Genomic DNA, 23,111 nt, shown 5'->3' on the forward strand with positions numbered 1-23,111 from the left:
TTGACGTCACACTCCTACATTATCTCTTGAGGCAAACAGATGCCAACTAATTTATTTATTCAATTTCATTTTGTTTTTCTTTGTACTCTCTATCTCTCTCTCTTTGTGTATGTGCGTGTGTGTCATAAATTGTGTTTCATACACAGCTGTCTTGTGTGTATGTGTCTGTGTTTACAATCTAACCCCCAACCTGCATAGAAGCACCCAATTTCTATTTGGTTCCATTTAACTTTTAAGCCATTTCGCTTTTTAAAACAAAAGGTAGAATTCTGCAAATCACCATGTGTCCTCCAAGGCCTATGCAGTGGTACCTCGGGTTAAGTACTTAATTCGTTCCGGAGGGCCGTTCTTAACCTGAAACTGTTCTTAACCTGAAGCACCACTATAGTTAATGGGGCCTCCTGCTGCCGCCGCGCTGCCAGAATCTGATTTCTGTTCTTATCCTGAAGCAAAGTTCTTAACATGAAGCACTATTTCTGGCTTAGTGGAGTGTGTAACCTGAAGCATATGTAACCTGAGGTACCACTGTAACCATGTTCTATTGCTGCTGAGTGACTAATTAATCTATGCCATTTAAATAGCATGATATTTTACCATAACGATAACGGTGGCAAATTCATAAGCGCCTATTAGAACAAAATACACTCTAAATCTAGCTTTGGGCAAATACTGGTACATTGGAACCTCGGTTCCCGAATGCCTCTGTTCTTGTATGTTTTGGTTCCCGAATGCTAAAAACCCAGAAGTAAATGCTTCAATTTTCAAATGTTTTTTGGAACTTGAACGTGCGACACGACTTCTGCGGAGTGCAAGAAGCTCTTGCAACCAATGGGAAGCCATGCCTCGGTTTTCGAACATTTCGCAAGCTGAACGGGCTTCCGGAATGGATTTCGTTCAGGAACCGAGGTTCCACTGTAAACTTTCTATTTACAGCATGCAAATGCCGGAAGGGATGAGGCAATATAAACTCTTCCTGAAAACCCTTCTGCCAAGTATCTTAATATTTTTAAAAAAATATAGGGCTGTAGAACTAGGCACTCAGCAAAAGTTTTAGTCGTTGCCTCAAGGCCCTTAGGGACGTAGAGGGTAGCTGGATGTACATTTGCTGGTTTCCCACAAACAACCCTTCAACCAATGTGAGAACAGGATGCTAGAGAAGATTTGCCATTGGCTCTTCCTAAGCTGTTATCGTTCCTCTTAAATTTGCAGAGCTCATAAATCTTGTGATTTTCAGGGCATTATGAAGATGGAACGAAGGCTAACTGGAGGAAATCCCACCCCTACTCCCACAATTGCCACCAACATTGCCACCAGGTTCTTACTGGCATATACTGGTATCTCTTCTTTGCAAGGGTTAGGCTTCTGTATCGTGGTGCTGGTAAAAACTTTCAAGCCAAAATCCTGCAAAATGAGAAAATGAGCCAGTATGAACCCTTCTCCAGAGCGTTATGCCTTCCCAAACAGCATATGTGTCTCTGTTCCCGAATACCTGACCAGGAGAGTCTCTACCTAGTCTGGATTAACCCTTCAGGAGCTGAACATCCTCCTCTGCCCACTGCCGGGTGGTCTGGAAGGATACAGGGGGATAGAGGAACATTTTTCTCCCTCTCTCATAGAATCAAAGAATTGCAGAGTTGTAAGGGTGTGCAGTTTGAATCCCTGCGACAGGGTGAGCTCCCATTGCTCGGTCCCTGCTCCTGCCAGCCTAGCAGTTCGAAAGCACGTCAAAGTGCAAGTAGATAAATAGGTACTGCTCCAGCAGGAAGGTAAACGGCGTTTCCGTGCGCTGCTCTGGTTCGCCAGAAGCGGCTTAGTCATGCTGGCCACATGACCTGGAAGCTGTCTGCGGACAAACGCCGGCTCCCTTGGCCGAAAGAGCGAGATGAGCACTGCAACCCCAGTTGTCCATGACTGGACCTAATGGTCAGGGGTCCCTTTACCTTTACCTAAGGGAACCCAAGGATAATCAAGTGGCCATCCAACCGCCTGCAACACAGGAATCTCAGCTAAAGCATCCAGGACAGGTGGCCATCCAAACTTTGCTTTAAAACCTCCAAGGAAGAAGAGTCCACCACCTCTCATGGGAGTCCGTTCCACTGCCAAACAGTCTTACTGTCAGAAAGTTCTTCCTAATGATTGGTCGGAATCTCCATTCTTGTAACTTGAAGCCATTGGCCCAGTCCCTACGCTCCAGAGCAGGAGAAAACAAGCTTGTTCGCTCTTTCATGTGACAGCCCTTGAAATATTTGAAGGGCTCCTCAGCCTCTTTTCCAGGCTAAACATGCCCAGCTCCTTCAACCGTTCCTCATAAGGCTTGGCTTCCAGACCCTTGAAATATATTTTAAAAATAAAATAAAAAAATAGTCCAGTAGGACCTTAGAGACCAACTAAGTTTGTTCTTGGTATAAGCTTTCATGTGCATGCACACTTCTTCAGATACACTGAAACAGAAGTCACCAGACCCTTATATATAGTGGGAGGGTGGGGAGGGGTTTTTCTCAGGAGGGTAGTAGAAGATGGGTGACTGACTCAATGGGTATGGTAAATCTGGTGTGTGTGTGTGTGTGTGTGTTTGTGTGTGTGTGTGTGTGTGTATTTCGACTGCTTTAGACCAACATGGCTACCTACCTGTTTCTAGACCCTTGATCATCTTGGTTGCCCTCCTCTGTACATGTTCCAGCTTGTTGACATCTTCTTAAATTGTGGTGCCCAGAACTGGACACAGTACTCTCATGACATTAGAACTCATGGGCATCCAGTGAAACTGAATGTTGAAGGATTCAGGGCGGATTCAAAAAGCAGTTATTCACATGGTGCCTAGTTCAACTGTAAAGATGCAGGTGACGCTGTGGTCTAAACCACAGAGCCTCTTGGGCTTGCCGATCAGAAGGTCGGCGGTTTGAATCCCCGCGACGGGGTGAGCTCCCGTTGCTGTGTCCCAGCTCCTGCCCACCTAGCAGTTCGAAAGCATGCCAGTGCAAGCAGATAAATAGGTACCAGTCCGGTGGGAAGGAAAACGGCATTTCCATGTGCTCTGGCCTCCATCTCATTGTGCCAGAAGTGGTTTAGTCCTGCTGGCCACATGACCTGGAAAGCTTTCTGTGGACAAACGCCGTCTCCCTCGGCCTGAAAGCGAGATGAGCACCGCAACCCCATAATCACCTTTGACTGGACTTAACCATCCAGGGGTCCTTTACCTTTTACCTAGTTCAACACTGAAACTCGCTTCCACTGGAGGGAGTGATGGCCACGAATGTGGATGGCTCAGAGGACCAGACAAATTAGGGGGAAAGGCTATCAGTGGCTACGAGCCATGATAGTGATGGTTTGCCTCCCCAGTTGGAGGCAGTGATGCTTCTGAATACCAGTCGCTGAAAACCACAGGAGGGGGGAAAGGGCTCTTCCGCTCGGATCCTGTTTGCAGGCTTCCCACAGGCATTTGGTTGAGCAATGTGAGAACACTGGACAGCAGGCTCTTCTTAAGGTTACATAATCTCTCTGCAGAGGACAATAGCTTTTGGTGGAAAACGAACTGCAGGGGAATGGAAACATTGCTGCGTGCGACGTATGCGGGGTGGAATGCAACACCGTGCTTCCTTACAGCCCTAGATTTTGGGTGGCTGAGCTGCCACTGTCACGCGGTGGGTCCCTACAATGTGCCCTCCTCTTCCTGGCACACATTTCACTCCCCGACAAATCACAGAATCATAGAATTGCAGAGTTGGAGTGGACCGCAAGGACCACCCAGCCCAAACTCCTGCAATGAAGGACTCTCTCGCCCACATGGGGCTCAAACCCATGACCCTGAGATTAAGGGTCTCATGCCAATGCAGTGGGTCCTTTGGCACTCACCTTGAGAATCTGATAGGCATCACCTTCACGCTGCCGAAAAGATTCCAATATGTAGCTGATGCCTCCCACAACAACATTTTTCCTAACCGTGCAGCGATCACGGTACGAGTCAGGCAGGTAGTGGTGCCTGTAGACGTAACCTCGGAGGTCCTTCACAGGGAGCAGATCATAAACCTGACCACAAAAGTAGCCACAATTAAGCATGTCCTAAAATGCCCCTGCTATTTTTTTATTTTTTCTATATATTTTTACAAAGTAATAATCATAAATAAGTAAGAATAAAAATGTGCACCTCGCCACGGAGACCATTCCATTGTTACTATCCAACCACCCACAATTTCAACACCTCTTGCGGTGGTTTGACCCCTTTCCGTTTTAACAGTACAAATTCTACAAACGCCTTCCATATCTCCTCTAAATCACCTCTCCTCTAAAATGTCCCGGCGTGGCCACTGCAGAACAGCTCTGACCACCAGAAAGTTATTCCCCATATTTAGTTGGAATCTCTTTCCTTGTAATTTGAAGCCACTGACTCGGGTCCCACCCTCTGGCACAGCAGAAAACAAGCTTGCCCTGTCTTCAGCGTTGAAGGTAGCCATCAGATCACCTCTCAGCCTTCTCTTTGCCCAGGCTAAACATACTCAACTGTGCCTCATGAGACTTGGTTTCCAGGACACAGTTTGGACGGAAAGGAATGGGTCCATTCAACACTTTGCCAAACCGTTTCAAAAGTGGATACAGACGTTCTATGCATCCCCGGTCCTCAGTTTATCAGTCCGGCATATAACTGGAATGAAACTCAGTTTTTTAAAATTGTTGTATGCACCCCAGTCTCTGAAAAACGAGAGACTCCAGAGGTTCTAGTGGTTATCCAGAGTTTGACTTCCTTGATAAAGGAAGTGTTTTGGAGATATATGGCCTTGCCCCTGCGATTGAGGGGGCCAATGCCATACAACGTCAGTGTTAAGATAGTCCGTTCCACCTTAAGAGGAACAGGCTGTTGTGTGTCACATGTCTGTTTACTTTCCAGCACAGCTTGCTGGGAACTTCCGTTTGTGTATAGCTTTTGCTTATGCTGTTTGCTTGGACACGAAGGGGAGCAGACATGTTTTTCCTTTTGTCATGATGCTGAATAAAATGCCTGTAAATATGTTTTACACAGCCTCTAATCTGCCCTTCTGTTGCGAAGAGTTCTTATCTCTGCTGAGTTGCGTGCCCAGCTTCTGAAGCTTCTGAAGCTCTGGGTCGCAGATTCATGCTGCACCAAGGACCGGAGATTGCCCGGCTGCCGGCCAGTGGGCTGGAGCCAGCTGGGGGCCTGCCAATTGCCCCCGTTCCCTTGGATGCATCCCAACAGTCAGCACACCGGACATACATGCCACACGGCTCATGTACATGGCATCAGCCCACCCCATGGCACAGAAGTGCAAAAGTGGCTCTGGGAATGTTACACTTGAAGACAGCTTCAAAAGCAGATTTGACTCACAGTCTTAGGGGACATCTCAGCTTCGGGCTTCAAGAGAAAGACACTCTTATCGACAGCATGGACAGCACAAAGGGAGCCTTTGGAGGCAGCAAGATGGAGGTGAGTTTTGCTGGTAGGGAGGCCTTCAGCATCAGAGAACCACAGATTCACCTGGAGGGCATTTGAAAAAATTGTGAAAGCAGGTTATTTATTGGGACGGAGTGATTTTTGAAGCTGTTGTTAAAGTTGCAAAACAACAAAGCACAGGACGGAGCAATGGATAATTTCTGAAACAACAAGGGGGTATCAACCAAGGCATGGTGGAGAACAGCAACAACTGGGAAAAGGCAGACATAACATTTTACAAGGACAGGAAGAAACACCACAAAATAATTGTCACACACAGGAAGAAAAAGGATATAGTTGGGGTGCCTCACTTGTAGATTTATAAATCATTTAATGTGTCACCACAAATGGAAGTTATTAATATTGCAGTTGATGGATAAGGGATTATTATTTTGACTGGAATGTAATTGAAATTAATAAGATTTTGGAACACAGAAGTAAAGAAAATCATCAAACCATCAAATCTTGCATCCAGGGGGCCACCTAAATTATATAATTTGGTATATGAATGACTGGCTGGGGAAACCCAGCCAGATGGGCAGGGTACAAATAATAAACTACTTCTTCTTCTTCTTCTTCTTCTTCTTCTTATTATTATTATTATTATTATTATTATTATTATTATTATTATTGCTTTTAGTAATTGTATTGCAATTTGGTATTGTTATAATGAGGCTATTATTGGATTGTAATTGAAAAATTAATAAAAATTATTATAGAAAGGGCATTTGAAGAGTTCATTCTATTACATGACAGCACAGAGATAATCCCTGCTGGGTTTTGTTTTCTCAGCTTGGGTTGCCCTCCTCAGCTGCCAACGAGTTAATATTCTGCTGGTCCAGCTGGAAAAAACGGTGCTCTATGGACTACCAAGTGAGAACTTTGGCAAAGGTTTATGCTGGAGAGGGAAGAGAGAGCCTCATGGCCATGTCTGCCCTGGGCCTCAGAGAGTCCCCACAACCTTACCTTGTTTGTGAAGCAGTTCTCCACGGTGAAATCTGCTGAATGGGCCACTAGTTCTCTACTGGGCAAAATCGTGTAGAGAAGCAAACGGGCCAATGGAGCAGTGTCCACGTCAACAGAGAGGTCCAGAGAAAACACCCCTTTGGCTGGGAGATAACGAAATGTTAGTGTAAGTCTAAAAATAGACTTGAAATGATCCTTGCATAGTTTTGCCCCTAACAACAAATCTGCCCCTAGCAACAAGCTTTCTGCTAGCAACAGGTCTACCCCAGCAACAGGGTTTCCTTAGCAACAGACTTCTTTATTAGACAGGCTCTGAAGGAGGAGGTGTGGTTGCTATTCTGCTCAGATGGCTGCAGAGCAGGGAGGAGGAATGATTATCTGTACAATGGTACCTTGGGTTAAGTACTTCATTCATTCCGGAGGTCCGTACTTAACCTGAAACTGTCCTTAACCTGAAGACCACTTTAGCTAATGGGGCCTCCTGCTGCTGCCGCGCCGCCGGAGCACGATTTCTGTTCTCATCCTGAAGCAAAATTCTTAACCTGAAGCACTATTTCTGGGTTAGCGGAGTCTATAACCTGAAGCATATGTAACCTGAAGCGTATGTAACCCGAGGTACCACTGTACATAGTTTTACTTTATTTTCCTTAGGCCAGCAGTTGTATAAGTTGTAATGTTAATTCTTCCATCAATATGTTGGTATTAAAGGGTTAAGAAGCTCTAATCAAGACGCTCTAATCACTGAGCAGCTGAAGGTCATTAGGCTTCCAGGAATGTGAGTTTGTATAAATAGTCAACTCACTCGTGTGTTTGCCCCTTTCCCCCTTCCTTTTCTTTTGGGGCGTGTTTGCTGAAATGTGTGATTCTTCACCAGGGTTTTTTGTTTTGTGTAAATAAACCTTTTATTTGAGTTCCAAACCGCTTGCTCCAAGATTCCTTTATTGACAAGATGCTGACTCTCCAGCCCTTCTTGAGCCGCTGTGCGAAAAGCTCTGCTGTAATGGGACATTGTGGCATCGGAAGCGCACTGGACATTTGCTAACCATTAAACTAATTAAAGTTTAATGGGACAGGTTATGGGTGTTTGTACGTCAAGAAGGAGATAAGGAGTGCAGTTAAGAGTGATTTGTGCAAGGACTGGAGCGAAGACAGAAGCGGTTGCCGACAACAAAAGCCTTCAAAGCAGCTTGAGTCCTGCAACGTGCCTAGGAAAAGTTTTAAAGAGGCACTGCGCAGTTTGTACTCGCTGGAAGACGCCTTATTCCTCGAGGAGCCACCTCAGCAGCTGGGAGACGGTCTACAGGTCTGTGAGTATCGTTCCTAAGCCCCAGGGAGGATGGCAGAGTCCCATGAAAGTTTTACTGTCCCCTTTACGCGACTCAATGGGAAAAATTGGCAAGATTGGAAGGCTAGAGTAAGGGTTTGGTTGCAAGCAAAAGAGTTGTGGAGTTGTACTGAAGCACCGCCTTTACAGGCAGCTGCAGACGCGTCTGCAGAAGACAAAGCAGCAGCGGCAGTTTCTCAGAAACGCGACAGGAAAGCCCAAGGTCTACTAGTTTTGGCAGTGGGACCAGAGCAAATGCCTTATGTTTCTGAGTTAAAGAACACGCATGAGGTCTGGACGGTTCTGCAGCGGTTAAATTCCAGAAACACTGCGGGGGCCAAGATCCATGCTACAAGATGTTTGTTTGATTTACGTCTCCAACCGGGAGCGTGTGTGAAAGAACATATTGCCAAAATGGTGTCTGCCTTTAATCAACTAAGACAGCTGGGCATTCCTTTCTCTATGGAGCAGCAGTCATACATTTTGTTGTCTTCTCTTGATAAAAGCTATGAGACTCTGGCTTTAACTTTGGAAGCTATGCCTTCAACTGAATTAACCCTTGAATACATTTCTTCTCGACTTGCTGATGAACAGAATAAAAGGCAAAGAGAAAGAGGTTTGTCTTCAAAGGGGAGTTATGCTGTGCCTAAGAGTGGGGATGCTGAGTTTGAGAACACAGTAAATGCTTTCGCAGCTAGACACTGTTTTCGCTGTGGTTCCTCTTCCCATTTAATCAGGAACTGCACACGTGAACCTGGTCAAGATAGCACCAAGGCCGTTACCCCTAGTTACCAGACAAGGAGTTCCAGGGGACGTCGAAGAAGAGGAGGAGGCCGTGGCTACTCCCACAGCACACAGCACATGGCTTCAGCAATGGCGTTGATGCAAGGGCGTGGCCAAGGCAGCAAGCTACGCTGGTTGATCGACAGTGGTGCATCTCATCACCTGGTGGCGCCATCTAGTGTCCGTTTGCAGAATTGCAGACATTTGCAAACCCTTAAAGTTGTGACAATGGCAGATTCAACTAAACGTTCCTTAGAGACTGTAGGCACATTGTTTTTGAAGTGTTTGCAAACAGAAATTGATGCCTACGTGTTAAAGGGAATGAAGGGGTGTATTTTGTCTGTGTCAGAACTTGATAGAAATGGGTTTAAAACTGTGTTTGAAAATGGGGTTTGCACTATTTCAAAGAATAACGTATCTCTTTTGCAGGTGGAATGCAGAAATGGGTTATATTATTTTGAGACAAGTCCAGATGAAGTTGAACAGGTTCATGCTGGTTGTGTGAACTCGCCTACCCATAATTCTTGTGTTCATTTATGGCATCGCCGTTTGGGACATATTAATTTTCAGTATGTTAAAAGACAACCTGAATTATCAGAAGGGTGCAAATTGAACAAATCTACTAAGTATTTGGATTGTACTGCATGCAAAAGGGCGAAGGTTCATAGATGCAGCTATCCCAGTTCAAATAGGAAATCTGACAAAGTATTCCAACTTGTGCATATGGACCTATGTGGCCCAATGCCTGTTGCTAGCATGGGAGGTTCGAGGTATGCACTGTGTCTCTCAGATGACAAAACAAAGGTTACTTGGTTTTTTCCTCTCAAAACAAAAGCAGATACTGCAGAAACAGTTAAAAATTGGGTTCATGCAGTAGAACTTGAATTCGGTACTAGAGTACTTGCTTTTCAAACAGACAGAGGGTCAGAATTTACCGGGTCTGTGTTGCAGAATTTCTTTAAGAGAAAGGGAATTAAGCATCGTCTGTCTACACCTTATTCCCCCCAAGAAGGAGGTGTGGCCGAACGTAAAAACAGGGTTCTGCAAGAGTTGGCAAACTCTATGTTGTTTGATGCTAAACTTCCTCAAAGTTACTGGGCGGAAGCCTGGCAGACGGCTACTCATGTTCTGAACCGAGTATATAATTCGGTAATTGATACTACGCCATATTTTGCTTTATATGGGAAGAAGCCCAAAGTTAATTACTTTCGGGTGTTTGGATCTCAAGCCTATGTACTTATCCCAAAAGCGTTAAGGAAAAAGGGAAGTCCAAGGGCTAGGAAACTCATCTTTTGTGGGTACGAACCACATGCCAAATCTTGGAGGTTCGTGAACCCAGATGGGGATACTACAAGAGTGGTCCTCAGTAGGAGCGCTGAATTTTGTGAGCAATCCGGATGGACTCACTTACATGCTAACCCTGACATTTTGAGAGATGATTTAGGCATTTATGCTGAGAAAGAAAGTCCAGAGTGTGATGAGCCAGAAGGGGATGGTGCACATGGTTCAGATGCAGATTCTGACCAGGCACAAGGTTCTTCTCCTAAGGTAGAAAAGCCAGAATCTAAAAGTGTTCCAACATCGCCAGTCATTAGGCCTAGCAGACAGCAAAAGCGAAGCAGGTCGCCTGCAACACCAAGCCCAAGGGAGGTATCTAAACGGAGGTCTTTATCCCTAGGGGCGCGTCCAGACATAAAGTCTGAGACAGATTCTGACAGCCAACGGTCAGAGGGGGCACAAGAGGAGCAATTGCGCAGGTCAAAACGTGCCACAAAGGGCAAGCCGCCAGAGCGGTTTAAGGTGACAAGTGTATACGTAAATATGGCACAGTGTGAGCCAGATAGCTATGTAGAGGTACAACAGCTTCCAAGCTCAGAAGCCGCAAAGTGGCAGGAAGCAATGGAAAAAGAGATGGCTTCAATGAAGTCTCTCGGTGTGTTTACAAGTACAGAGCTTCCAAAAGGCCAACAAGCTGTAGGTTGTCGATGGGTATATCGTTTAAAGCCCACAACTACTGAGGAGTTGCAATATAAAGCCCGACTAGTTGCAAAAGGGTTTTCACAGCGCAAAGGAGTTCACTATTCTCAAATCTATGCCCCTACTTCAAGATCGGAGTCGTTAAGAATGCTTTTAGCCTCTTCAGCTAAGAAGGGAAATAAGCTGTTTCATTTTGATGTCAATGTGGCTTATTTAAATGCAGACTTACAGGAGGAAGTCTATATGACGCCACCACCAGGTTTTGAAGGAGACAAGCCAAACCAGGTCTGGCGCCTACACAAATCCATTTATGGGTTGAAACAGTCCGCCCGTAATTGGAATTCCTGCTTAAACGATGCTCTAGAGAGCATGGGGTTCAGAAAGAGCGCAGCAGATGCGTGTCTTTATCTAAAAGGCTCGGGATGTGAACAAGAAGCAGTCTTGATATTTGTTGACGATTTATTATACAGTGGAAAGGACGATAAACTTGCACAACAATTTGCCACAAAGCTTGGAGAAAGGTTTCAGATAAAATCACTAGGCAATGTATCTGTTTATCTAGGAGTTAAAATTCAGCAAGATGAAGATGGGAACTATTGGCTCAGCCAAGAAGCTAAGATCCAGCAGTTGCTGGAAAGGTTTAAAATGGACAACTGTGCTGGTGTTAAAACCCCAATGGAGTTAAGTTACACAAAGGATGCTCAAGCTGAGCAACAGGCAGTGTTCAGTAATCCCGGTGTTTATCAGTCAGCGATAGGCAGTCTACTCCACATTGCACAGTGGACTCGGCCCGATATAACATATGCTGTCAACATGCTGTGTAGACAAGCTGAAAAACCATCAATGCATGCTTGGCAAGGAGTAAAAAGAGTTTTAAGGTATCTCCAAACTACCAAAAGGTTTCGCTTAAAACTATCAGCAGAGGGCAGCACACAACTTGAATGTTGGGCCGACAGCAGTTGGGCTGATGCTGGACCAGATAGAAAATCAGTGTCAGGAATGGCGATAAAATTTGGAAATGCACTAATTGGTTGGAGATCAAGAAAACAATCACTTATAGCTTTAAGTTCAACTGAATCTGAGTTCAATGCATTATCAGATGTATGTAGAGAACTGGAATTTTATAAACAACTGGTACAAGAATTGTTTGGAGAATGTTCCCTACCTATCAGAGTGTGGGAAGACAATCAACCTTGTATTAAACTAGCTAAATCAGGTCAATTCAAGGCACACACAAAACATTTGGATATCCGTTATCAAAATGTATGCCAAAGTGTAAAACAAGGTTTAATTGAACTAAAGTATTGTCCAAGCCAAGAAAATCTCGCAGACGGTTTTACAAAAGCTTTGAGTCCGCAATTTCATAAATATTTCTGTTCAGGTTTAAATTTGAATTAAGGTTGGTACAGCTCAGTGTTACGAGCGAGAGGGGGTGTTGGTATTAAAGGGTTAAGAAGCTCTAATCAAGACGCTCTAATCACTGAGCAGCTGAAGGTCGTTAGGCTTCCAGGAATGTGAGTTTGTATAAATAGTCAACTCACTCGTGTGTTTGCCCCTTTCCCCCTTCCTTTTCTTTTGGGGCGTGTTTGCTGAAATGTGTGATTCTTCACCAGGGTTTTTTGTTTTGTGTAAATAAACCTTTTATTTGAGTTCCAAACCGCTTGCTCCAAGATTCCTTTATTGACAAGATGCTGACTCTCCAGCCCTTCTTGAGCCGCTGTGCGAAAAGCTCTGCTGTAATGGGACATTGTGGCATCGGAAGCGCACTGGACATTTGCTAACCATTAAACTAATTAAAGTTTAATGGGACAAATACTTAAAGCAGAACTGGAATGTGTTTATTCCCACAGGTGAGCTGAACTGAGGAAGTATATTCTGGGAGACTTTCTGAGTGACATTGCTGACTGAAAAGGGAACCCCAAATGACTGGCATAGCGCACTGACACAAAATTCCCAAGGAGGAAGAGAGGGAGGAAGAGAACGATTACAATTCATGAGTGTAAAATTATATTGTCTATGAGTATAAAATTGAGGAAACTCTGAAACATGTCATGCAAGAACCGCAAGGGCACATGGAAGCATATGTGGTGGCACTGTACTAAGGTGTGGGTTTACATCATGGGTAGGCAAACTAAGGCCCAGGGGTCGGATCTGGCCCAATCACCTTCTAAATCTGGCCCGTGGATGGTCCAGGAATCAGCGTGTTTTTACATGAGTAGAATGTGTGCTTTTATTAAAATGCATCTCTGGGTTATTTGTGGGGCCTGCCTAGTATTTTTACATGAGCAGAATGGGTGCTTTTATTTAAAATGCATCTCTGGGTTATTTATGGGGCATAGGAACTTGTTCATTATTTTTTTCCAAAATATAGTCCGGCCCCCCACAAGGTCTGACGGACAGTGGACCAGCCCGCTGCTGAAATAGTTTGCTGACCCCTGGTTTACGTTATCACCTTGGTTTATTTAAAATTTGAAAGGTCCCCAAGAATGGAGGAAATGGGAATAGAGTGCCACTTACCTTCTCTGTGCTCCACAGGCAGAACATGGGTCCCTGATCGCACAATGTCCCCCTTAGCCATCACCTGCATGGAAGGCGGAAAACGCCTGATAAAAGTATAAGAACACAACAGCCTGCTAGATCAGGCCAATGGTCCATCTATCTCAGCATCCTACTCTCACTGTGGCCACCCAGTTGCCTATAAGCTGGAGGAGAATGGAGGAGGCAAACATCTGGTTACACTGATATGTCAGCCGTTCTTACACACAGGGAGCCAGTAGCTTCCAGAAACAATCTCTCTCCTGGTAGTACAACATGAATTGCCATTACGCTTGAGCCTATCTTTGCAATTAGAAATCAAACAGTTTGGCAGCTGAAAATGGATTTGAATGAGCACTATTCAAAGTCCTTTCCTTAAAAAAATCAAAAACCAGTCAGTTCACAAAGGCCTGTCAGAATAAAACAGCTGGCAGACGGACGACAAGGGAGCCAGTCTAACTTCTCTATGAAGGGAGTAGTAGTAATAATAATAATAATAATAATAATAATAATAATAATAATAATAATTGTCAGGTGCGGGTGGTGGTTGCTCATGAATAACCAGGCAGGACTCTGACCTGTCTTTTACAGGTTTTATTGTGCAAACTATTTACAGTGCAGAACCACAAAGTTCATGTCCGTCTTAGTCACTTGCAGAATCCGGGAGAGGCCCCTTCTGGCTTCTCCCCCAGCATAAGAACTTCGGCACCCCAAGCCACCACCACCCCTCTTTGTGTTTCACCCCTCTGCGCAAGCTGGGCGACGGAAGGGGCCTGCATCCCTCCTGCCCAGCCTGGCTAGGTGAGGCGCTGTGGCTCTCAGCAGCATCTTCAAGCCCTTTCCTCGCTTGGCTGGCCCCTTCCCCTTGTTCTCCACTGGAGGTGTGGCTTTTCCCACCGCTGAAGGAGGAACTGCTCCTCAGGAGTTTCGGAAGTTCTCTGTATCCCTGTGGCCTCCCGGCTTCCCTCCCCTGTTCCGATGGCAGTCCCCTGATAGTAGTAATAATAATAATAATATTCATACCCTGCCCAACTGGCTGGGTTTCCCCAGCCACTCTGGGTGACTTCCAACAGAATATTAAAAATATGATAAAACATCAAACATTAAAAACTTCCCTAAATAGGGTTCCAAACGTTGGGAGCAGCCACTGAGAAGGCCCACCCCCAAGTCCCTACCAAAGAAAGGCCACTCTGTCCAGGCTTACCAAATAGAAAAAGACTATCTCCTGCTCTTTTACGACAGCTGAATTCAGAATATAATGGACCCGGAGCGTCTGAGTCTGACCACAGCTTAAGGTCCCAGCAACACGCTCAATGTGGAGGTAGCTTTGGCTTGGTGAGTAAAAACGCCACGCTGAATGAGATGCGCTCTGGTGTTGGGGACTGATGCAGCCTTGTTCACACGCAGAGTTTGATTTGTAAGTTGCCTGGCAAACAGAAAGAAAGAGGAAAATGGCAGGTGCTCAGGGACTGGAGAAAATAAATCCTTCTTGTTCCTGTATTAGGGAATCATTGGTGCCTTGGGGACTATGAGATCAACTTTGTGATATTACACCAGCTCGAGACTCATCTCAGACCTATTTGCATGCCCAGAAACCAACACACACCTTTAGGAGAAAATAAGAGTCAGACATATCAACCCAACAGCCATTTCTGCCATCACATACACAGTCCCAGCCCTTGGGGGGGGGTATTTTTCTAGTCGCAATACATTTCCTGGAGGCGTATTCAGGATTCAGAAATGGAAAGAGCAAGAATGAAATCAACGGGAAATGACAAATCCAGAAAAGGTGATGAAGGAGAAAGAGAAAAGAAAAAAGTAGGCGCCACAGGAAACTGAATCTCAAAGCATTTTTTAAAATTTCAACCGATCCAATTGATATTGGAGAGGTTGGGTGGCCATCTGTCATGGATGCTTCAGCTGAGATTCCTGAACTGCAGGGGTTGGACTAGATGACCCCTGGGTCCCTTCCAACTTTAAGACTCTTACAATTCTATGATATTCCCGTGTTTTCTGCTTGCCAAGAATAAATCTGCCTTATTTAGTTCTCAATCCCCTTGAACGCTCACCTGGATCCTGAGTTCAGGAGCTGTGAAGTTATCAGTGTCTATGGAAAAACGGGCTCGTCCCTGGTCATCAGTTACGTACTTGGTGCTGGTTCCAGTTAGATGTACCCTAATCTGAATTGTTTCATTGGCAATTGGCACTTTGGCAGCATCCAAAAGCTTCACCTAGCAGGGCAAAAACAATACATATAGCAGTTTGGTCTGATGATGATGATGATGATGATGATGATTACAGTGGTACCTCTGGTGGCAAACAGGATCCATTCCAGAGCCCCGTTCGCAACATGAGCAGAACGCAACCCGCGTCTGCACATGCATGGGTCGCGATTCACCACATCTACGCATGCGTGTGATGTCATTTTGCGCATCTGCGCATGTGCGAGTGGCGAAACCCAGAAGTAACCCTTTCCGGTACTTCCGGGTCGCCGCAGGACATAACCTGAAAAGACGTAACCTGAACTGACATAACCTGAACCGAATGTAAGAAGAGGTAATGTAAAGGTAAAGGGACCCCTGACTATTAGGTCCATTCGTGACCGACTCTGGGACTGCGGCGTTCGTCTTGCTTTATTGGCTGAGGGAGCCAGTGTACAGCTTCTGGGTCATGTGGCCAGCATGACTAAGCCACTTCTGGCAAACCAGAGCAGCGAACGGAAACGCCGTTTACCTTCCTGCCGGAGCAGTACCTATTTATCTACTTGCACTTGGCGTGCTTTCGAACTGCTAGGTTGGCTGGAGCTGGGACCGAGCAACGGGAGCTAACCCCATCACCTGGATTTGAACTGCCAACCTTCTGATTGGCAAGTCCTAGGCTCTGTGGTTTAACACCAAATATGAATTACAATAAAACGTAACAGAAAAAAATACAACAACAAACAGTTAATTAAAATACGGCTTAAAATAGAGCTTAAAATGCAGCCTCATTTTAGCAGTAGCCCATATGAATTGGGAGGGAGATGAGTGGTGGAGCTAGCAGTTCCGGTGCCCAGAGTGGTGTGCACCTGGGGGCGGGGGCTAGCCGCCCACAGGGGTGAGGTGAACGTCCTGGGGAGTGCATGTCCCAGGGGTGTGCCGCCTGCACTGAGCATCCCAGGGGGGGTGGCACAGTGATGTCACACTCCCCCTCGGGAATGACACCCGGGGGGCCACACCCACCTTGCTCCGCCTCTGAGGGAGATGGCTGGCTGTAGGGGGAGTTCTATAAGTTCAGGTGGGTGAGGATGGAGATGAAGGTTGAGGACACACAAATTGCATCAGGATTCCAGAGGTGGCACCTCAGAGGTCAGGATGGGAGATGAGGAGTGGGGGCTGAATTGCTAACCACCCTGGCCCATCCATCCTCCTGTTCCAGTGCATACGGGGAACATTTGTCTTTAAAACAAACATTCAGCTGTGGGGTCGTGCGCAGTGGGGATCTCTCAGCCTGCCTTACCTGCCCAGTAAAGGGGATCCCAGACTTGTAGTAAGAGTCCACATTCTCAAAGGTGATTGTGCTGAGAGTCGTAATGATCATGGTGGAAGCTGTGCCTGTCAATTCCACCCCTGCCAAATAGCCAAAAAGAGGTAGGTACATATAAGCACACATGGTGGGACTGCTCAGAGGTGGCTGAATTGTGGAATAAGGCATTTGCTGAGATCTCTTTGGTAAACAAACAAACAAACTGCTACTCTATCTTTCCACCTGGCAATTTTGAACCTATATGGAAACAGAATGGGATTTGAAAAGTAAATAACTTATTTCTCATCTCTTAAGAGCAGCTCAGGGCTGTGTTGCCAAATCCTAGAATATCCTTAATCTTAATATTTGGGATTTCTGGTATTTAAGGGTTTCACAAATTGCCCGTCTTGAAAAAGTACCCAAAGTGCAGAGCTTGAATGAATAATTTCTTTCCAAATTTCTTTTCAACGTGTGGCATGATTTTCTTATGCAAATATTCTTATACAAATATTGAGGCACATGGTTGGTGCCGTTTGCATATGCAAATGCCTGGTCTATATGGAACCTTTATTCTCAATAAATATGGAACTCACAGGTGGAGAATACTTTTATTTTTATAAATCTTTATTATTGTAAAGGGTATCCGTATAGGAGATAAAACTTTGTTATCCTTTTTGGAGATGCGCTGTATCTTTGCACTTTCACCCTTCTAGGCTGTGACACTTCATGGTTTGCATTACCTGTTGGGATTTTGACTACATGCCATTCTGTGTGCCTTCCTAGGGAGGTGTATCAGTCTCCTTCATTAGTAACTTATAGTCAGTCCTTTTTTTCTTTAAAAAATGTTTAGGAGTATTTTCATTTTGGCTGCTCCCCCTCGCCCCCTTCCTGCCCCCAACCCCTGAACGAGGGACTCGAGGCGGCAGCGGTGGCGCTGAGAGGACGGGAAGGCTCCCAGCAATGGCAGGGTTGCTTGAGCAAGGAGGGGCAAGGAATCGCCGGCTGGCGCTAGCCCGGCAAGAGGAGGAAGAGGAGGAGGAGCAGTAGCGTCGCCTCCACCGCTGTGGTGGTCACGTGGGGTTGCTATGAGGAATTATGAAAAAATGAAGTAATCCATTGTGTCAGCCATTGTTTTGACTGGGTTTGAGTCATTTGACATGATTTCTGATCAATCCAAGCCTCTACATCTCTGCCCCATTTTCTCTATGCCTGACAGTCACGTACACAGACTGGTTGCTTCACCAGGCATCCTGAGTACATAAAGATAGGAGGTAGCTTTGATGTTTGTTGTTGTTTAGTCGTTTAGTCGTGTCCGACTCTTCGTGACCCCCTGGACCAGAGCACGCCAGGCACTCCTGTCTTCCACTGCCTCCCACAGTTTGGTCAAACTCATGCTGGTAGCTTCGAGAACACTATCCAACCATCTCGTCGTCCCCTTCTCCTTGTTTCCTCTATCTTTCCCAACATCAGGGTCTTTTCCAGGGAGCCTTCTCTTCTCATGAAGTGGCCAAAGTATTGGAGCCTCAGCTTCACGATCTGTCCTTCCAGTGAGCGCTCAGGGCTGATTTCCTTCAGAATGGAGAGGTTTGATCTTCTTGCAGTCCATGGGACTCTCCAGAGTCTCCTCCAGCACCAGAATTCAAAAGCATCAATTCTTCGGCGATCAGCCTTCTTTATGGTCCAGCTCTCACTTCCATACATCACTACTGGGAAAACCATAGCTTTTACTATACGGACCTTTGTTGGCAATGTGATGTCTCTACTTTTTAAGATGCTGTCTGGGTTTGCCATCGCCTTTCTCCCAAGAAGCAAGCGTCTTTTAATTTCATGGCTGCTGTCACCAGCTCTGATGTAGCTTTCGTTAATCTTAGGGCCAGGAAACAGAGTTCACATGCAGGTGATAAAAATGCCTGTCTTTCCTGTTTTCTGCCTGTTTATGACCTCTGGGGTTTGCTAAATGCATTCCTCCTTGGTTCCTGTTTTATTTAGCCTAAACATGTATGCATGCTCAAGTAGTTCTCTGTAGTTAAGAAGCTTCCTCTGATCTGTTTTTTTATGATTTAGTATTTTTATTTTCTTATTGTTATTATAAATTTTATTAGTATTTTCCACACAACAACACAAAACAATATCAAAAAATAACAATACACAAAACACAAAAACTGACATTAAAAAAAAAAAATTCCATATCTTACAATTTAATAATATAAACACTAAAAAGAAAAACAAACATTGACTTCCACCAATCCCACAGCACCTCCTTTACCTCTCAGTGTGTCTTCCTGTTTTCCTTTTCAGCTTCCTCTGATCTGACTTTGTTCCCACGTGGGGATTTTTTGAAATGCTCAGAGGAAAGCTGATTGGTTCTTACAAATGCTGTGTTAAAGTTCTTTTGTTAATAAAAACGGCCTGGGCCAGGGAGTGGCTATCGCACTTGCTCCCAGAGTCTTGCTGTTCAAGTCTAGGATCTATTGAATTAATCAGGGTCCAGTCCTTCCTTTGCCTTCAGAACGCAACACACCACAGCCGCCCCAGACTCCCCTGCCTGGGCACCAGCAGAGAGAATGACAGAGCTCCAGTCCGAGCTACTACTGCTAAGACAGCTGGCATGTCGGTTGGTCCATCGGTCAGTCAGGGCAACACAAAATGTTTAGGGGTATGCGTCCCCCTGCATCCCCCCAGAAAAAAGCACTACTTATTAGTGACATTGCCAAACCAACCCTGTTTTTCCTAAGCATTTGTTGGCTTAAAGACCTGCCCCTGAAATTGTTAGGTTTTCAGAGCGGGTGTGAAATATACTGGGAATCAATACTGGATTTCATGCTCTTTATTCAGCTCATAGTGGTGAGGAGGAATGGGAGTTCCCCCAGAATGTCTGCTTTATATACATTGTTTACACAATGGGCCCCACGTGATTGGATAATTCCGGGATTCACCTGTAGGCTAATCAGGTTGCCTATTCACTTCCACCTGGAGATGGATTGGATGGCTCCTGTGGACCAATCAGACTGCTGCATTCTGGGCCCTATTATTCTGGGACCAATCAGACTGCTGCATTGTGAATCCTATTGTTCTAGGACCAATCAGACTGCTGCCTTTAGGATCCTATTCAACTCAGTACATAACAGGGTGATTGCTTTTAGGAGTTTTGAAACATTTCCAGAAGGTTTTTCTTACATGTTATAGCTGAATGGTTTTAAAATTAACATGCTGGGCTCCTTTGGAAGACTGGCGGAAGATAAATTTAATAAATAAAATGAAATACCTGTGCCTTCCTCTGCGATCTTGCCTTCCACCTTTAGGTTCATCTCATATCCCTCCTGCTTCAGATGAAAAATATTGGTTTTCACCACCTGAGAGAGGCAGCCGTGTCCATTTGCCTGAACCGGAAGACAGAGAGTTGTAGCAGCTACCAATGAGAATTGCTTCATTATATAAAACAAGGTGTTTGAGGTCAAGACAGTCAGGTTCACACAATAGCCATTGATCTACGCACACTCATTCATTTATATCTGTCTGTTTATACAAGGCTGGCAATATTTCAAGAGGAAAAATCCGGACATTTGTTGAGCTTTCCTTGGGCAATTGCCAAAAAAGTTGACAATCACTCGCCCTCCCCCCAGTTATCCGCCATCACCAAGCAGCCCACAGCAGATCGAAAGCCAGAACCAGAGATGCCGGTGCATGAAATTTTTTTTAAAAATAACCCCCACAAAACTAGGACATTTGCTTTATTTATTTTTAAATCCCCTCCCCCCAGATGGACATGTAGGCCCCCCAGATACTTTCTGGACAAAGGGATCAAATGTTCTTCAGGTTTTTGAAGAGACTTCAGAGAGGGACAACAGGCACCAACAAAATGAGCAAATATATATTCCTGCAGCCATATCCACCATTTCAATCATTTTGGCTCGTCTGAGGGGATGGTGTTTCCCTCTTCTCCTGCTGAATGCCATTCCGGGGTTTCTCCCAGAGCCTTGGGACTCCCCTTGAGTAAATCAGGATGAACGCCCAATTATAACAGGTCACCCGGGAAGCCCAACTCCCCAAAAGTATTTTAAACTTCATTTTCAGCGTCCGCTTTGGGTCTCACCTCTCCACTGAACTCTTCACATATTCCTTCCAACGCTTCTCTGCCCCCTCCGAAACTGGAATAAACATACCAGCCTATGTGTTCAGTATATTTCCGGCAAACACGGACCTTCACCTGCCCAGCGACAGGCTTCCCGTACGTGTACCTGTAGTCAGGAAACAGCCACAGCATCGCTTGAAAGATGACATCAATATACAGTGGTACCTTGGAAGTCAAACGGAATCTGTTCTGGAAGTCCATTTGACTTCCAAAATGTCTGGAAACCAAGGTTCTCTTATGGTGGCAATGGTGCCCACCTGAGAGGTTCCGGAATGGATTTCAAGGGAGTTCTGGGTGAAATAAGCCCGGCATAAGCAGCCCAGCATTGTGAGGAATTCAATGCAACTATGGCAACCAAAAAAACGAAGATCACGGCCACTGGGCCCATCACCTCCTGGCAAATAGAAGGGGAAGAAATGGAGGCAGTGAGAAATTTTACTTTCTCGGGCTCCATGATCACTGCAGATGGTGACAGCAGTCCTGAAATTAAAAGACGACTGCTCCTTGGGAGAAAGACGATGGCAAACCTAGACAGCATCTTAAAAAGCAGAGACATCACCTTGCCAACAAAGGCCCGTATAGTTAAAGCCATGGTTTTCCCAGTAGTGATGCATGGAAGTGAGAGCTGGACCATAAAGAAGGCCGATAGCTGAAGAATTGATGCTTTTGAATTATGGTGCTGGAGGAGACTCTTGAGAGTCCCATGGACTGCAAGAAGATCAAACGTATCCATTCTTAAGGAAATCAGCCCTGAGTGCTCACTGGAAGGACAGATCGTGAAGCTGAGGCTCCAAGACTTTGGCCACCTCATGAGAAGAGAAGACTCCCTGGAAAAGACCCTGATGTTGGGAAAGACTGAGGGCACAAGGAGAAGGGGACGACAGAGGACGAGATGGTTGGACAGTGTTCTCAAAGCTACCAGCATGAGTTTGACCAAACTGCGGGAGGCAGTGGAAGACAGGAGTGTCTGGCGTTCTCTGGTCCATGGGGTCAAAAAGAGTCGGACATGACTAAACAACTAAACAGCAACAACAACAACATGGCAATCATTCCATCGGAGCTAGGGTGGTGCGGCCAAGGCTGGTGAAGGGGATTGGAGGAGACGTTAGCTGGTGCTAGCAACATCACCCAAGTTCTCAATTCACGTGGTCCCACATCTCTGGGAGAGAAGCTCAGGCTGCTCTCACTTACAGGCCACAGACGGTCACTTCGAGTTCCTCAGCCAAAAATGTTATCTCCTTGGGTGCCTTCACCAAAACTTTGAATTTGGGCAGCACTGTAAGAAGGAAAGGAACACGGGGATGAAAAACAACATAATCAGCCTGAGCACAGAAAGGAGGCAAATGCGTGCAGCATTAACACCCCACAAGAGATTTTTTTCCCCATTAGGTTTCCAGGGAAGCCCCCAAACCAGAGGTGCAATCTTCTCAAGACAGGGGGGCCCGACGCGACATTCTGACATCAAGCGGGCGATCTCACAAGGAGCCAGGGGCAGAGCCAAACACCCTCTGAACACTGAGGGAGTTTGCCCCCTCAAAAAACCCCACACATTTTTTTTTGGGGGGGGGCCGAAAGTGCCTCAGTCCCTAGGAGCTGGCGCATATGCCCCGAACTAAGTTTTGGATCCAGCACAGAGCAAGAGCTGTTCCTGTCTCCAGCCTCCAGGATCCGCCCTACTCACACAGGCAACTCTCCCATACCCAGCCACCCAGGAAGTGACCTCTCCAGACAACGGAACAACTCTTCATGTTTTTGTGGCTGCGATCTCCTGGCTGTTAGGCAGTTGAATGTGCATGCATACTCCTTCCATTTCCCTCTGTGCACTGGCAACTCATGCTATGTCACTGTTTGCGGGGCATGGGGGGGGCAGGGCGGAGGAAAGCCCTGATGCACTTGCTTCCAGTAGCAGGACCAGTTCGCTGAACCTGGCCATAGGGCCAGATATTTTGGGAAGCTATTCACTATGCATTTGCACGCCTCTCGAGTTATCTAAGAACCCAATTTTGCACAATCCTTTTGCAGGCTTCTGTCTATGTTTCAATCCAACTGGGCCCAATTTTAAATAAAGATGGCAGGCCAAATCTTTCCAAAGATTTCGTCCGCTGGTTTCGAAACTGCACTGATCTGTCAGTTTCTATCAGAATTCCTGAGCGGCACTGCCAGTGTGCAAGAAAATACCCCCTTCCACATGCTGTCCTTGACACCAAGTTCCCCAGACCAAGCGGTTCCTCTCCTTCCTTCCTTACCGTATTCCTTCACCTCAAAGAGACGTTCCACCTTGTTCCCAGAGGCTTTTTGCACCACCACTTTGTAGGTGCCTTGCGGGGGCTCAGAGGAAAGAGGGAAAGAGAGCTGGATCAGGCCCATTGTCTGCTCCACATTGGTCCACTGCAGCAAGCGGTTACTCTTGGGGTCCTGGAAGCCACAAGAGAAGAGGGGGTCACGGA

At 45.9% G+C, this 23,111-nt stretch overlaps 1 protein-coding gene across 1 annotated transcript in view; it reads right to left on the bottom strand.

Moving 5' to 3' along the window:
- Positions 1-23,111, bottom strand: part of LOC308579732 (alpha-2-macroglobulin-like) — a gene marked incomplete at its 5' end in the record, with an annotated part of 69,501 nt that overhangs the window by 31,483 nt on the left and 14,907 nt on the right. The window contains 13 exons of the mRNA XM_081180665.1: positions 1,323-1,401; positions 3,853-4,026; positions 5,339-5,488; positions 6,410-6,669; positions 13,011-13,074; positions 13,865-14,017; positions 14,233-14,454; positions 15,098-15,259; positions 16,527-16,636; positions 19,798-19,912; positions 20,626-20,770; positions 21,856-21,940; positions 22,911-23,079. Of these exons, the coding sequence (XP_081036791.1) occupies positions 1,323-1,401; positions 3,853-4,026; positions 5,339-5,488; positions 6,410-6,669; positions 13,011-13,074; positions 13,865-14,017; positions 14,233-14,454; positions 15,098-15,259; positions 16,527-16,636; positions 19,798-19,912; positions 20,626-20,770; positions 21,856-21,940; positions 22,911-23,079 (1,888 nt within the window). The remainder of the gene's footprint in view (positions 1-1,322; positions 1,402-3,852; positions 4,027-5,338; positions 5,489-6,409; positions 6,670-13,010; positions 13,075-13,864; positions 14,018-14,232; positions 14,455-15,097; positions 15,260-16,526; positions 16,637-19,797; positions 19,913-20,625; positions 20,771-21,855; positions 21,941-22,910; positions 23,080-23,111) is intronic.

Source organism: Podarcis bocagei (assembly GCF_964188305.1).
Source record: "Podarcis bocagei genome assembly, chromosome: 2".
Lineage (NCBI taxonomy): Eukaryota > Metazoa > Chordata > Lepidosauria > Squamata > Lacertidae > Podarcis > Podarcis bocagei.